A 15,000-nucleotide genomic window follows, 5' to 3' on the forward strand; every position below is an offset into this window, starting at 1 on the left:
AAATGGCGCTGGTCTTTGGTTTCTAAAGCCCTTTCAAAACCCTTTAGATCAACCCAAAGATGCTTGGTGCTCAGACTAAAACCCAGGCTGCTTTTCTTGGCTCCTGAAAAGTTGACATTTTGTAATTTATGAAGTGTTTTGACTCACTAAAGCCAATGCCCCCACTATAGGCTATGTAATATAACCTGGTGATAGAAAAAATAAAAGATGAATAAAGATTCTGATTCTGACTGTGTCATTTATTCCTCTAGTCATTTTAAAGTTCATCACTCCATTTTGTGTTAGAAAGAAGAAAAACTTTCTCTCTTTCACCATGCTCTTATGTCTTCCATTTGAACTTCTATATCATGATCAGTTAGCAGACCCACAGACAGTGACTTCTGTTGTCTGGATGCTGTGCGCTCCTTACTATTGGTTCTGTTGTCTGGATGCTGTGCACTCCTTACTATTGGTTCTGTTGTCTGGATGCTGTGCACTCCTTACTATTGGTTCTGTTGTCTGGATGCTGTGCACTCCTTACTATTGGTTCTGTTGTCTGGATGCTGTGCGCTCCTTACTATTGGTTCTGTTGTCTGGATGCTGTGCACTCCTTACTATTGGTTCTGTTGTCTGGATGCTGTGCACTCCTTACTATTGGTTCTGTTGTCTGGATGCTGTGCACTCCTTACTATTGGTTCTGTTGTCTGGATGCTGTGCACTCCTTACTATTGGTTCTGTTGTCTGGATGCTGTGCACTCCTTACTATTGGTTGCTGGTCATGTTTTGTTCTTTTTCTTTTCAACATGTATCTTTATTGGGTTATCCATATTAAACATACATTCCTGTGAAAGTATGATTTCACCCGCGTAGTTTTACATAGTTAGAAAGCACATAAACAACTCCTCACCCCCAACATGAGAAACAAGCCCCGCCCCCCCAACATGAGAAACAAGCCCCTCCCCCCAACATGAGAAACAAGCTCACATAGACAAGGGAAAAAAGATGCAAAAGGGAGGAACCGAAAAAGAGATTAAAAAAAGAAATATATATATTTATATATTGTATCTGTGTGTGTATCTGTGTGTTACACAACCCATCACACACCAAATCAAGAAAGACAATTGCCTTTTATCATTGGATTATAAAGGTCTCAGTTGCAATGAAAAAGCTATATTTTCTCTGTAAAATGAATATTAAACCGGTCTACTGTTCTACAGAAGGAATAGAATTAAGAAAAGAGAGAATAGGATCCCAAGTTTTGTTGAAATTGGTTGCTGGTAATGTTGGTGGATGAACAATTGAGAGCTTAAAGGCCCCCTCCAGTCAGTGTTTGTACCTGTGTAACGTCTCATGTTCCATGTCAAACACACATGAGCGCATGCTGTATAATCGCACGTCATCATTTGCACCAAAGATCTTACATTGATAAGAACCGAAGGCTAATAACTTGTTCCACTGCAGCATCATGACTGCAGCGTTGATGTAAAAAAAAGAAGCAGAACAGCTTCGCCTCTCGCCTTCATTAAACTCTTTGGTTGCCGCCACACCAGAAATACTGGAAGCAGTATGCTGCCATACTGCCTCCCCGCATCTTCGTAAAAACGTTAGTCTAGAGCCACAATATTGTTACGATATCAACAACCGGCCAACAGATTAGAGTTCTCAATGTCAGCCCCAAGCCCGACGGGACCCGACGCAGCACGACGTGCTCGGACCTGGCTTGGGCAACAATTTATAATAATTGTTCGGGTCGGGCTTTTAATGTATTTACAGTAGGCTAGATGGATACGCTCTCTTTATTCTCTCGCACTACTTTAATGCTAACACACACACACACATGCATGCACAGACACACACACACACACACACACATGCGCGCGCACACACACACGCACGCGCACACACACGCGCGCACACACACTGCTTCAGCCTGAGCCCGCTGGAACCCGACCCAGCCCAACGGGCTCAGACTGACAATTTATGCTAATTGGTCGGGCCTGGTCGGGCTCAGGCTTCAACTTACTCGGGTCCGGTCGGGTTTGGATTTTCAGGCCCGTTGAGAACTCTACAACAGATATCAAAGCTGGTGGGCTTTATGGAAAGAGCGTGACTCCAACTGGTTAAAGGAGAATTCAGTTTTTTTTTATCACCTGGACCGTGATGCCAGCTTTATTTATGCTTCATAACTCAGCCAGAAAAGGTCATTTTGAAATCGATGGACTACAAAGCAATAACGTGCCGAGCAATGGCCTGGAACAGAGGAAATGGGGGCGTGTGACGTGTAATGCATGCATTTACGTCCTGTAAATAGCTTATTTTCTGCCACGCAGCGGCTCATATTCTTATTATATGATAGTCATTAATGTGACCTCTCTCAGTATAGCTGTCACAGTGGATCAGGGAAATCCTCTCAATCATTCATCCCTCGGAAGTGTGAATTGCTCGTCGCAGAACTATGACGTGCAGCGCGCAGGCCTGTGTCTCTGGGCGTCCCCCCTGCCACCGGGAGGATGCAGACCTGGTGAGACGAAGGAGAAGCCCGGCCAGGAGAACCACAGTGCCTCGACTCTCCATGCACTGATGTTCCGGTCCCTGTGGAGTAGTTCCACAGCAGCGGATTGGGGTTTCTTGGACCCGTCTGCTAGCAACATTGCAGAGGAGGATTAAGTGGTCAGATCCGTGAGTGGCTGCTGCTGGGATACAAGCCGAGGCGTAATTAGCCTCGGCTGGGTCACCTGGGCGAGTGTGTATGATGTTGTGAGACCCGAAACACCCAACGACCCCAGGTTACATCACTGATGATGTATCCCAGTTGCATTTAGAAGATGTAGTGTGTAATATGTCGGGTTAGGGCATATTGCACAGTGAAGCCTGCCTCCCCCTTGCCAGGTGCATCTATCAGATGTATGATTGCACTATCACATCCGGGGACTGCGTAACCAAGTCCCGCGAGACAGAGTCTCACATCAGTGAGGGTTGAGAGCTCAGCTGCAGTGGATCGAGCCGTCATGACAGTCCATGCCATCCTGATTACGAGAATATGGACGATGCATTTGAATTCAATGACCGCCCGTATTTATTTGAGCCGGAATCAGAATCACTTTTCAGAATCAAATAACATCATCAGAGAGACAGGGTGAACATGCTGCAGCAAGAAGGTAAATACAGCCTTCATTTTCTCATTGTCTCTATGATATAGTAAGGATGGGATATGTGCATTTCAGAAAAAGGCTATTTACAGGACGTAAATACATGCTTGGCAGTTTCCTCTATGGCCTCTGTTCCAGGCCGTTTCACCGTGTGTTATATCTTTATACAGAGTCATTTTCAGAAAGTGATGTTCTTCACTCTGAGTTGTTGTGGATAAGAGCATCAGCTAGAAATGTCAATGTAAGGAAGTTGGCTCAGAGAGGAGAAGCCACACACAGCTCCACTCAGCCAGGGCTCACTGAAGGAGCCACGGGCACAGAGAGGAGAAGCCACACACAGCTCCACTCAGCCAGGGCTCACTGAAGGAGCCACGGGCACCGCAAGCCATTGTGTTTATCAGGTCATTCACCCCTAAAGCTGTGTTGCTGTGTTTCTGTGTTGCTGTGTGTGTGTGTGTGTGTGTGTGTGTGTGTGTGTGTGTTGCTCTCTTTGTAAACCCAAGCTACCCAGAAGCTAAAACGCACAACAAAGAGGGGACCCCTTCTCTATGCAAATAGACTCCTGCCTGAGAGCTTGAGGTGTGTGTGTGTGCGCGCACGTGTGTGTGTGTGTGTGTGTGTGTGTGTGTGTGTGCGCATGCATGTGCGCATGCATGTGTTTGTGTCTTTTATACAGTCTATGGTATGAACATGAGAGAGAGAGAGAGATAGAGGTTAGAGAGAGAGCCTGTGTGACTTGATGGTTGTTTTTTAACCAGACCTTCGCTCCTAAACCTGGGTGAGGATTTCTAAATCTAGCGAGGAAAACAGGAAAACAATGACAGATGAAAAATTACCAATCGCTAGCTGGTTTAATATAGCCTACTAGAGTGTTGCTTGAGACTAGCTGGTTTAATATAGCCTACTAGAGTGTTGCTTGAGACTAGCTGGTTTAATATAGCCTACTAGAGTGTTGCTTGAGACTTGATTATTTTTGAATTGCTTCATGTAACTGTCAAGTTGCGTGGAAATTATGTTTCATGCAATTTGCAATCTGCAACTAGTTGCATGAAAGTTTCACCGTGTGAAGCCAGCGTAAGAGCCTGTGGTGTTACAGACAGTGTTGTAGCCAGCGTAAGAGCCTGTGGTGTTACAAACAGTGTTGTAGTCGAGTCTGACGCCAGTCCGAGTTCTGGACACATTTTCAGGACTTGTGACTCGACTTGAACTTGACTCAGTCAGTGGCGTCATTTCAGCAAAAGCCAAGGTATGGCAAGGTACGCGGTGGGGGCGTGAATTCCCCCCTTCATGGAAAGATTTTGTGAAATAAGTTGTGCAATAGTCAATTTTGGTTAGTTGTTTCTATGCAATTCCGTTATATGACTGACGTGTGAGTAGTAAAGTAAACCTTATTTTTAATTTATTCCAGTGAATGATATACATGTAGTGTTACCTTTTTTATTTTATGTTTTAGTGATAATCACAGCTGCACAGGACCTCACAGGCTGTGCATAAAAATGAATGCTGTGAATTGTAAGGAACTTATAACCTCCAAAAATATTAATGTTGACCCTATATTAAGAACTGACCACAAAGCAGTTACACTATTGCAGCCTACTTGTTGTTAAACATGACCAACACACTACAGTAATAAAAACAATATGCTATAGCCTATGGCAGTGATACTCAACTTGCAGCCCGTGGGTGGGCCACATGTGGCCCGCGATGGAATTGAAAAAAATAATAATAATAATAATAAAAATAATTACAGTGCACCTGAATGCAACATGCAAGATACCCGCTGAATAAGTGTCCAAATGTTCATGTCATTCTGGCCAATACTCCACTTCTGTTATAGAATTTCAGTCTGGAATATGGAATATCTTTCAATAATCTATGATTTAGCTGCTAAATTGTCAAATACCGCCGTCTGCTCGCTACCCAGGCACTTATGTACAGTATGTACTTAACCTAACTAACTTAACCTTACTAACTATCCGGTGTGCACAATATTGTGAGACTTGACACCCCAAAAACCTACAATCCGCTTTGGATTTAAACCGTCCGTCAATTGCTAAAGACCTTCTGCAAAGATATGCTAAAGAAACAACATAATTAAATATGTAAGTAAGGAGATCTGTTCAGGCAGAATTAATCACAGCAACATACAGTAGGTGTCACAGCTTACATGTAGCCTATGTCCTCGTTTATGTGCACTTCGGGTAGCCTACAGTACCAGTCTAGTTTTCACCACAGCAGGAACATCTGCTCTTAAAGGAGCTTTGATCTGCACACATATACAGTACTGTATGCACATCGCTCTCTCTCCTCCTCTCTCTCCTCTCTCTCTCCCTCTCAAATTTGGCTCGAAACCAATAAGGTACGGTGAGTGCCATACCAAATTGACGCCTATGGAATCAGGTAATGGGGACTTGACTGGGACACTGGGACTGGGACACTGGGACTGGGACACTGGGGAATGGAGACTGGACTTGGACACGAGATATAGTGACTTGTTTCTAACAGTGGTCACGGTACACTCGCTAGTTCCTACAGTACCTGGTCTTGCTGCTGCTTGGCGAGCTCCATCTGTTGCCTCTGCTTCTCCATCTGCGAGGCGGCCATCTTCTTCTGCTCCTCGTGTGCTGCCAGCAGCTGCTCCCTCAGGCTGCTCAGCTGGCCCATCATGCCCAGCAGCTGCCTCTCCTTCTCCACCAGGCTGTCCGGAGTACCTGGGGTCAAGGGGCAAAGGTCAGCTGTTAGTGCTGTGAAGGAATGCCTTACTAGAGTCACTGATGACATCACTGATGATGTCATAGACATTGTGACATCATCAGTGGGACAAAAATTGAAACAGATATTGCCCACTCAAAACAGAGTCCACTTGCTCCCTTTTATATAGAGGACAAACATTTCTCAATCAAAATATGTTGGATGTGCACGTTTCTAAAACGTGACATTTTACGTCTACAATCTCTCTCTTGAAACAAAATGGCAGTCCATTTGAAAACTGTGGCTGCCTTTCCAATGTTAACGCAAATAAAACAACTTTGCTTATGTTTAAGCAAGTAAAACATGTCAAGACCAGACTGGGTAAGTCTATCAGATGATATTTTCAGCCTGATCTTCTGTGTGAAGACCTACAAGTAACTGGGTCGAAATCTATTCAACCCACTTGGTCTGTAAGCCTCTATGGGCCTTTTTCACAGCACTCATTTTGTGTCTAAAAGCACACAAGCGCAACCAAAACATTAATGAGAGCACCAGCACTAAATGGATTGGAAGTTGTAAACCCTCATTAATGTTTTGGTTGCACCTGTGTTTACCCTGCCTTTTAGACACAAAATGGCTGCTGTGAAAAAGTTAAATTGGGAAATCGCACGCTATTTTATTAGTGATCAAGTAGTCTCGCTGGCCAGCCTCCCCTCCCTGCCGGGAGAGGAGTCTGGCAGTGCTGGTCACCATTATGGAATTGCGATGGGCGGCGCTTAGCGGCAGTGCCCTTGGAAAATAGTTTCCAACAATCCAACTTGCTATTTTCAGCATGTAGCAACGAACTAGGATTCAGCTGTTAGCTTGCTAGCTAGTTAGCTAGCAAGCTAGCGGCAGGGGACTATTTACAGCGACACACAGGGAGGAGAGAGCGGAAGCCGCTCTGATTGACATGGTCGGAGCCAATGACAGAACTTCTTAAACGGCAAGCGGAAATCCCGCAGCGTCTGAAATCGACGCCTCCAATGGGAGAGCAGCTGTAGAGCAGGGGAGGGCTTATGCCAGCAGCCTGTTTCCGTGCAGCCAGACTCCTCTCACAGAGGGGAGGGGAGGCTGGCCAGCCAGACTAGTGATCAAGCGAGGCTGGCAACAACAAGCTGGACTCTCTGCTCCCAGAACATCTTGTTTCATTTTCATTCTTGGACAGTCGCTGGATCAGTTTCAGACAGCAGAACCACAGCAGAACCACACTGAAGTGAACTTCAAACATTCAAACCCAACCATCCACCAAACCAGAGAGCTGAGGAAAACACCTACGTGAAAAAGCATTAAATAAACTGTTAGAAATGTCCTTGTGGTTTCAGTTGAAAGCATTTCGACCGCAAAGGGGTTTTAGTAGCACTTTACTTTTAATTGGCCTTACTGTACTTGCTCCAGTGTATTAAACCTGTGGAAGTAACCCATGGGAAACTATTACCGTACTGGAAATATGTCTTTGCGTAGGTGAACAGACTGGAGTAACGTCATTAGAGGTGAAGTATTACCAGACTTTCATTAGGAAAGACGTGAAAGCAGACACCGTGAACAAAGGGAGACATGACCAGAGGACAAGGTCAGGACTGAGAGACTTGCAATTGAATGAAGTGCGCTGAGATTTCACAGTTTATTCTTCCTTTGTGAGGACTTTTTTTCATGGCTGTCCGGGGGCCAGAGACTGGGCAGAGGTCGAGAGGTCAAAGGGCACGAGGGAACGAGGAAGGAAGGGAGGGAGGACACACGAGTTAAAAGCGATGCATGGCTCGTTGGTCAACTGGATATATGGCTGGTTAGGAGGGGACAAGTCAATTGAAGGCTGCTATGGGCAGTGTTTAAGCGTGTGTGTGTGTGTGTGTGTGTGTGTGCGTGCGTGCGTGCGTGCGTGCGTGTGTGTGTGTGTGTGTGTGTGTGTGTGTGCATGTGCGTGTGTGTGTGTATGTATGTACGTTGGGGGGTGGTTCTGAAACCAGATGTTGAGGCATTTTCCTGGGCACAAAAGGCCAGGGAGTGATTGCTTTGGCCAAATCCATCATTGCCTTTTACTGCCTTATTGGGGGAAAATGTGCCTTTTTACAGCCGGTACAGTATATAGGCTCTTTTCACAGCAACCTTTTGAGGTGGTAAAGTAGGAAGTAAAGCAGGTGTAACCAATAACATTAATGGGGGCCCTGGCACTGGAATACCTAAACGGAATGGAACCGTAAATAATGGTATTGGTTACACCATACTTTACTTCCTGCTTTTACCACCTCAAAACGGTTGTACATTGTAAACAGGCAAAATGTAGCCACGCCCTCTGCTGGTGGCAGACGAAACGCTAAATCCCAGCCAGATTCAGTCCCAAACTCTTACCAATCCGCCGGGTTGTTGTTCCACTCCTCCCAATATTCACCTTATGTAGCCACGCCCATTTGACGCGGTTGTGTGATCGTGTGACGACTTCCGGCTAAAAAGAAATAAAAATAAAATTGCTGGCTGCTCCAATATCATCTAACTTTGAATTAACTAATAATTTAGCCAATTGTATGTAACATACCAAATAGAAGCAAACGGCAATGTCTAAGAATGCAACGCCATGTAACTGGCTCGTTAAGTCTCGCATTCCAGGGAATTACGTTAACGTCTGCGGGTCTTATAGACGTAAGTGGCTCGAGTGCTCGGAGGAGAGAAAACTATCTGAAGCTTTCTTTGTTGGAGTCCAGGTATGTCTTACAAGAAAGTGCTCGTCATTGTCGACGATAACGTTATCCGACCTGGCTAACAGTGGATACTCGCTTGCTTGCTGTGTACCGAGCTCAAAGTAGTAGGCTACGTTCTTTATTTTACCCCCTGCACTGTCTGCTCCAAAAACAACTCTCTTATTTTGCGCCGTGACCGCCGGAAGTCTTAACAGGACCCGGAAGAATTTGGCCCACTGTAAGGTCTGAACATAAGGTGAATAGAGGAATGTACTTCTCCCAACTTTGCTTTTCAGATTGGGTAGTTTCATGTCTGCTACGCTAGCCGTTGTGTTCCGGCTATGAGTCTCCCGAACAAACTGAAAGTAAGTAAAATAATTAGGACAAAGGTCATGCAAAATTACTCTGCAAAACTTAGCCTATCTTTGGAGCGTTGTTTACCCCGCTTCCCGACATGCTAGCATCACATGGTTGATACCAATGGATGCATTAGGCTTTCTAGTTTTGGAGAATATCAGTATCTCTAGCTTTAAAAATGGGTCCGCTAGAGCCTCTGAAACACAGTAATGTTGGCCGTGGACGTGCAAAAAGGGCATTTATCATTCGGAGGGCAAAAGGGCAGGTGCTGGGGCACCACCTGGGCTCTATCTGTGCACGTCATGCCTACATTCACACATTCACACACCAATGGCAGCAAGCTGCCACGCAGGGCGCTGGCACAGCCATCGGGAGCAATTTGGGGTTCAGTATCTTGTCCAAGGACACTTTGACATGTGGACTGGAGAAGCAGTGGATCGAACCACCGACCTTCTGATTAGTGGACGACCCGACCCGCTCTACCTCCTGGGCCACAGATTTATGACTAGAACAACTTGACACAGTGCTAAACTGCATCTCAAATGAATCCTCTGGTTCCCAGCTTTCAGATGATGTGTAACACTGTGGCATATACTGTTGACCTGCTGTACCCTAAAGATTCTTCAAAAGACAACATTTGGTGTCTGGTATAGGGATTTTATTTGGTCAGAGCTTAACCAACAAAATACATCTCTTTTCAGCTCGAGGTCTCTTCAAACACACACATGTTTCACTCCAATTGAAGTAGAAACTGTCTTTTTTTGATTGGGGTAAATTTGGGGATCAGTCCCTGTTGCGTCTAGCCGTCTGCGTGCATTTGTGTGTGTGTGTGTGTGTGTGTGTGTGTGTGTGTGTGTGTGTGTGTGTGTGTGTGTGTGTGTGTGTGTGTGTGTGTGTGTGTGTGTGTATGTGAGCATGTGTGTGAGAGCATGTGTGATTGTGTGTGTGCGAAAGAGAGAGGGAGAAAGAGAGTGTGTCTGGTCTGTGTTTACCCTACAGTCAGCCAACCTCCTGCTCACATTTAGCATGGCCTGACCCTTGACCCCTTAGATCCTGACATACCAGCTCCATTACACACACACACACACACACACACACACACACACACACACACACACACACACACACACACACACAACCTAAATCATTCAACAGGATGTAGTTACCTACCGAGAGGCACACTAAGGCACAATCAGTGTGTGTGCGCTCATGTCTGTTGTACTGATGTACCGATGTTTGCACGCGCGCGCGTGTGTGTGTGTGTGTGTGTGTGTGTGTGTGTGTGGGCGCGCACGTCTGTGGGATATAGTACAATGCCCCATTGTTCTTCAGCCGCTACCTTTAACAGGGCCACATTCCTGGTCCAGTCGAACCAGATGAAAAAGCGAGCGAGTGAGCGAGAGACAGAGAGAGAGAGAGAGAGAGAGAGAGAGAGAGAGAGAGAAAGAAAGAAGGAGGAACAGATTAAAGGCAATCAGGAAAAAAGGGGGGCAGCGAGAAGGAAGACAAAGGGGCAAAGGCAGGAGCTGTGACTGCTGACCTGGCCTTTGACCACTCGGGAAGGTGAGAGCCATCAGTTTGTCCTCTGCACACACACACACCCATGACCCCGAGCCCTCACTTCCTCCACCATCCATCCATCCATCACCCATCATCCATTCATCATCCATCAATTCATCATCCATCAATTCATCATCCATCAATTCATCATCCATCAATTCATCATCCATCAATTCATCAATTCATCACCCATCAATTCATCATCCATCAATTCATCACCCATCAATTCATTATCCATCAATTCATCACCCATCAATTCATCAATTCATCACCCATCAATTCATCACCCATCAATTCATCAATTCATCACCCATCAATTCATCATCCATCAATTCATCACCCATCAATTCATCAATTCATCACCCATCAATTCATCACCCATCAATTCATCATCCATCAATTCATCACCCATCAATTCATCAATTCATCACCCATCAATTCATCATCCATCAATTCATCATCCATCAATTCATCATCCATCAATTCATCACCCATCAATTCATCATCCATCAATTCATCAATTCATCATCCATCAATTCATCATCCATCAATTCATCATCCATCAATTCATCATCCATCAATTCATCATCCATCAATTCATCATCCATCCATTCATCATCCATCAATTCATCATCCATCAATTCATCAATTCATCACCCATCAATTCATCATCCATCAATTCATCATCCATCATCCATCCATCCACCAACAATGAACAATAAAGGCAACTGTCGGGGAGCGCTGGCCGCTGGAAAAATAAACACGCCGCTCGCTGTCCTCCTAACTCACAGACCCACCTTTGTGGAGCGCAAGAGAGAGAGAGAGAGACGTGTGTCTGTGCGCGTGTGTGTGAGAGTGAGTGTGTGTGTGTGTGTGTGTGAGAGTGAGTGTGTGTGTGTGCGTGTGAGAGGGTGAGTGAGTGTGTGTGTGTATGTGTGTGTGAGAGTGAGTGTGTGGATGCCGTAAAGCTGAGCAAGACAAGAAAGAGCCCTTGTGTTAAAAACGTCAGCCCGTCCAAATGGGGGTGAAGGGGCGAGGAAAGAGGGGGTGGTGGGGGGTGGGTTGCAAAGGTGAAACGATGGATCAAAGGAGGCTTTCTTCTTCTGACCCATCTATTGGAGTGTGTGCGTGTGTGTGGAGGGGGGGGGGGGGTGCGTGTGTGGAGGGGAAGACGTGCCTTTGACCCACAACCTGGATGGGTGGTGGGGGGGGGGGGCTAAATGAAGCCAACAACCTTTTTCTTTAGATCCTCCACTTGATGAAGTTTTGACCCAAAGTTGAGAATATTATTATTGTCAGATATGACTTTGTCTATTCACCTTATTCACCACGCCCACTTTTTCTCTCTTCCGCGTTCGACGCAACGTATTTGTTCTTCCGGTTCAGCGCTAGTTGGCGGCCATTTTCAAAATAAAACGTCAGTATGAATGAAGTTTGGCAACATTCAGAATTAAGCTACACTGCGGCCAACTTCAGTTACATGTTCATAACGTTACTGCTGCGAGGAGCCGATGGCTGTACCCGGTCGGCATTTAACGTTAGTTAAAGTTAGTTAAAGTTTGACAGATAGCTAGTCCGACCAATGTCAGCACAGTCAGCGCTCCCGGTCCTCGCTGCTCGTTAAGGATTTCCAATAGGCGTTATTCTGATAAACTGGTCATATATATGTTACGTTCTCACCCGACAAATATTAAAACTTTAAAACAGTTTGGGTTTTTTTAGCTTGAAAACAGCTTTTTGGCAAGTCTATATGACTGCGGTAGGCGTACTCTACTTCCGTGTTTAAAACCGGAAAGACGATTACGAAATGACGTCATGCAGAAGCGTCCTTGTATGGGCAAAGAATAAGGTGAATAGAGAGATAACAGAGAAACTATGATCAAAACAGTCATTATTCTGCATTCTCTAATTGTGTTTATTTCTTGCAAATGAAATAACGGTGACGTTTAACAATTTAGCGATTTGCTGGGAACCGCCCCTTAAGGACCCCTAGTGGCCTGGGGACCCCACGTTGATGAGAACCACAGTGCTCTGGCAGTTCGCCTTCCCTCCTCTGTCCCATCCCAAGCCGACCATCTCTTATCAATGAAACAGAGCCTTTAGGAGCGGGAGAGGAATCCACTGGACTCAGGTTTACTTCCCCAACACGCGCTTCACAAACTCATAGCAGAGATGGGGACTTGGGACGAATGCTGCATTCCATTTCAACTGGGAGCTTGGGATTTCACGGTTGAGTGATGTTACGCCCGAGTTGTCGGCGTTCCATTTAAACAATTGGGAAATCAGCAAGGATTAGCTGTAGCCAGGCTAGCCATTGTTAGCATTAACAGGGCATTTTGCGGTATTTTGCGCATACAAACACTGTAGCAACATGTCCACACAGAAGTTAGACAGTACTGTGTGTACAACTGATTTAACGAGACACTAAAAAGACAAAAGTGCTCATAAACAGTATTTACTACGATGTTAACTACTGTTCAAGTGCGGAGCAGCCATCTTGGATTTTTGAGGTTGGGGCTGGTGAGGCTCCCCCGAGTTCAGTAGAGAAAATCCGAGGACAGGTGTGACGTCAAAGGGGGAGTTCATGACCTTTGAACCGTGAAATCTCCAGCTCCCAGTTTAAATGGAATGCAGACTCGAGTCACACTTAAGTCACACACAGAGTGACTTGAGAGTCGTCCTCAAAAGACTTGAGAATCGACTCGGAGTTTTAGGACTTGTGATTTGCTCCCCAATTGTGATTGGCCACTTTTCCCTTGCTGCCCCAGTCGCTGCTCCACCCTCTGCCGATCTGAGTCGTAGACTAGCACCATGCTTCCTCCGACACATGCACAGTTGCCAGCTGCTTCTTTTCACTCGACAGCGGGGAGCTTCACCGGCAGGACGTAGCATGAAGATCACGCTATTATTCCCACCAGTTCCTTCCACCTTGAACAGGTGCCCTGACCAACCAGACCAGAGGAGGCGCTAGTGCAGTGACCAGGACACATACCCTCAATCGTGCCTGTATGGATGCCGAAGAAGCCGGAGGTAACACGGGGACGTGAACCTGCAACCCTTGTGTTGGTACACTTGAGACTAGTCTTGGACTTGCAAAAAAAAAGACTTGTGAGCATCTCTGTCTACAAGGACGTGCGCTGCCTCTCTCCGTCTCTTTCGCTCTCTCTCTCTCTCTGCCCCTCTCTGTCTCTCTCTCTCTCCCTCTCAGAAATACTCTGTTTGGCCCATAAATCAGCTAGCGTGGACTTGTTTCCTGGGCCATGCGAGGCGGGCAGGTGGGTCGATAACTGGTTTCCTCCATCGGTTTACACACATCCCTCCTGAGGCAGATTGCTACAGCCTGCGCCCGGCTGCCTTACGAATGTGCCGAACTAACACCCCACCACCAACCCCCACCAACCCCCAACCCCACACACACACACACACACAGCGTAATTAACCAATTTGTAACAATGTAATACTTGTCACCGTGTTCGCGGAGCTAATTAATGACCGCGGTTGCACTGATAACTCCCCTTAGTAAGGAGGGAGGAGAGGAGGGAGAGAGGGAGCAGAGGAGAGGAGGCTGGAAAGGAGGTAGGCAGGAGAGATGAGAGAGGAGCAGACAGTTAAAGAGGTAGGGAGGAGAGATGAGGAGCAGACAGTTTAAGAGGTAGGGAGGAGAGATGAGGAGCAGACAGTTTAAGAGGGGAGGAGAGATGAGGAGCAGACAGTTTAAGAGGTAGGGAGGAGAGATGAGAGAGGAGCAGACAGTTTAAGAGGTAGGGAGGAGAGATGAGGAGCAGACAGTTTAAGAGGTAGGGAGGAGAGATGAGAGAGGAGCAGACAGTTTAAGAGGTAGGGAGGAGAGATGAGAGAGGAGCAGACAGTTTAAGAGGTAGGGAGGAGAGATGAGAGAGGAGCAGACAGTTTAAGAGGTAGGGAGGAGAGATGAGAGAGGAGCAGACAGTTTAAGAGGTAGGGAGGAGAGATGAGGAGCAGACAGTTTAAGAGGTAGGGAGGAGAGATGAGAGAGGAGCAGACAGTTTAAGAGGTAGGGAGGAGAGATGAGAGAGGAGCAGACAGTTTAAGAGGTAGGGAGGAGAGATGAGGAGCAGACAGTTTAAGAGGTAGGGAGGAGAGATAAGAGAGGAGCAGACAGTTTAAGAGGTAGGGAGGAGAGATAAGAGAGGAGCAGACAGTTTAAGAGGTAGGGAGGAGAGATGAGAGAGGAGCAGACAGTTTAAGAGGTAGGGAGGAGAGATGAGAGAGGAGCAGACAGTTTAAGAGGTAGGGAGGAGAGATGAGGAGCAGACAGTTTAAGAGGTAGGGAGGAGAGATGAGAGAGGAGCAGACAGTTTAAGAGGTAGGGAGGAGAGATGAGGAGCAGACAGTTTGAATCTGTTTTAGCCATATTTAGTGGAATATCTCATTTTAAACACACCAATGTTATTGTCTATTGATTGAATTCCTCTCACACTCACACCACTGACTTTATTAAATAAAGTCATTTTAAGTCACAACTGTAAAATAGCTGATAGCCCCTATAAACACAATTTGTCACTCATTGA

General features: G+C 46.1%; 1 protein-coding gene across 1 annotated transcript in view; it reads right to left on the reverse strand.

Annotated features, from left to right (window-relative positions):
- The window catches only part of LOC310799122 (transcription factor SOX-5-like), a gene marked incomplete at both ends in the record, with an annotated part of 31,255 nt that overhangs the window by 8,448 nt on the left and 7,807 nt on the right, over positions 1-15,000 (reverse strand). The window contains one exon of the mRNA XM_083661685.1: positions 5,667-5,839. Within this exon, the coding sequence (XP_083517811.1) occupies positions 5,667-5,839 (173 nt within the window). The remainder of the gene's footprint in view (positions 1-5,666; positions 5,840-15,000) is intronic.

Source organism: Poromitra crassiceps (genome assembly GCF_964638095.1).
Source record: "Poromitra crassiceps genome assembly, chromosome: 2".
Classification (NCBI taxonomy): Eukaryota; Metazoa; Chordata; class Actinopteri; order Beryciformes; family Melamphaidae; genus Poromitra; species Poromitra crassiceps.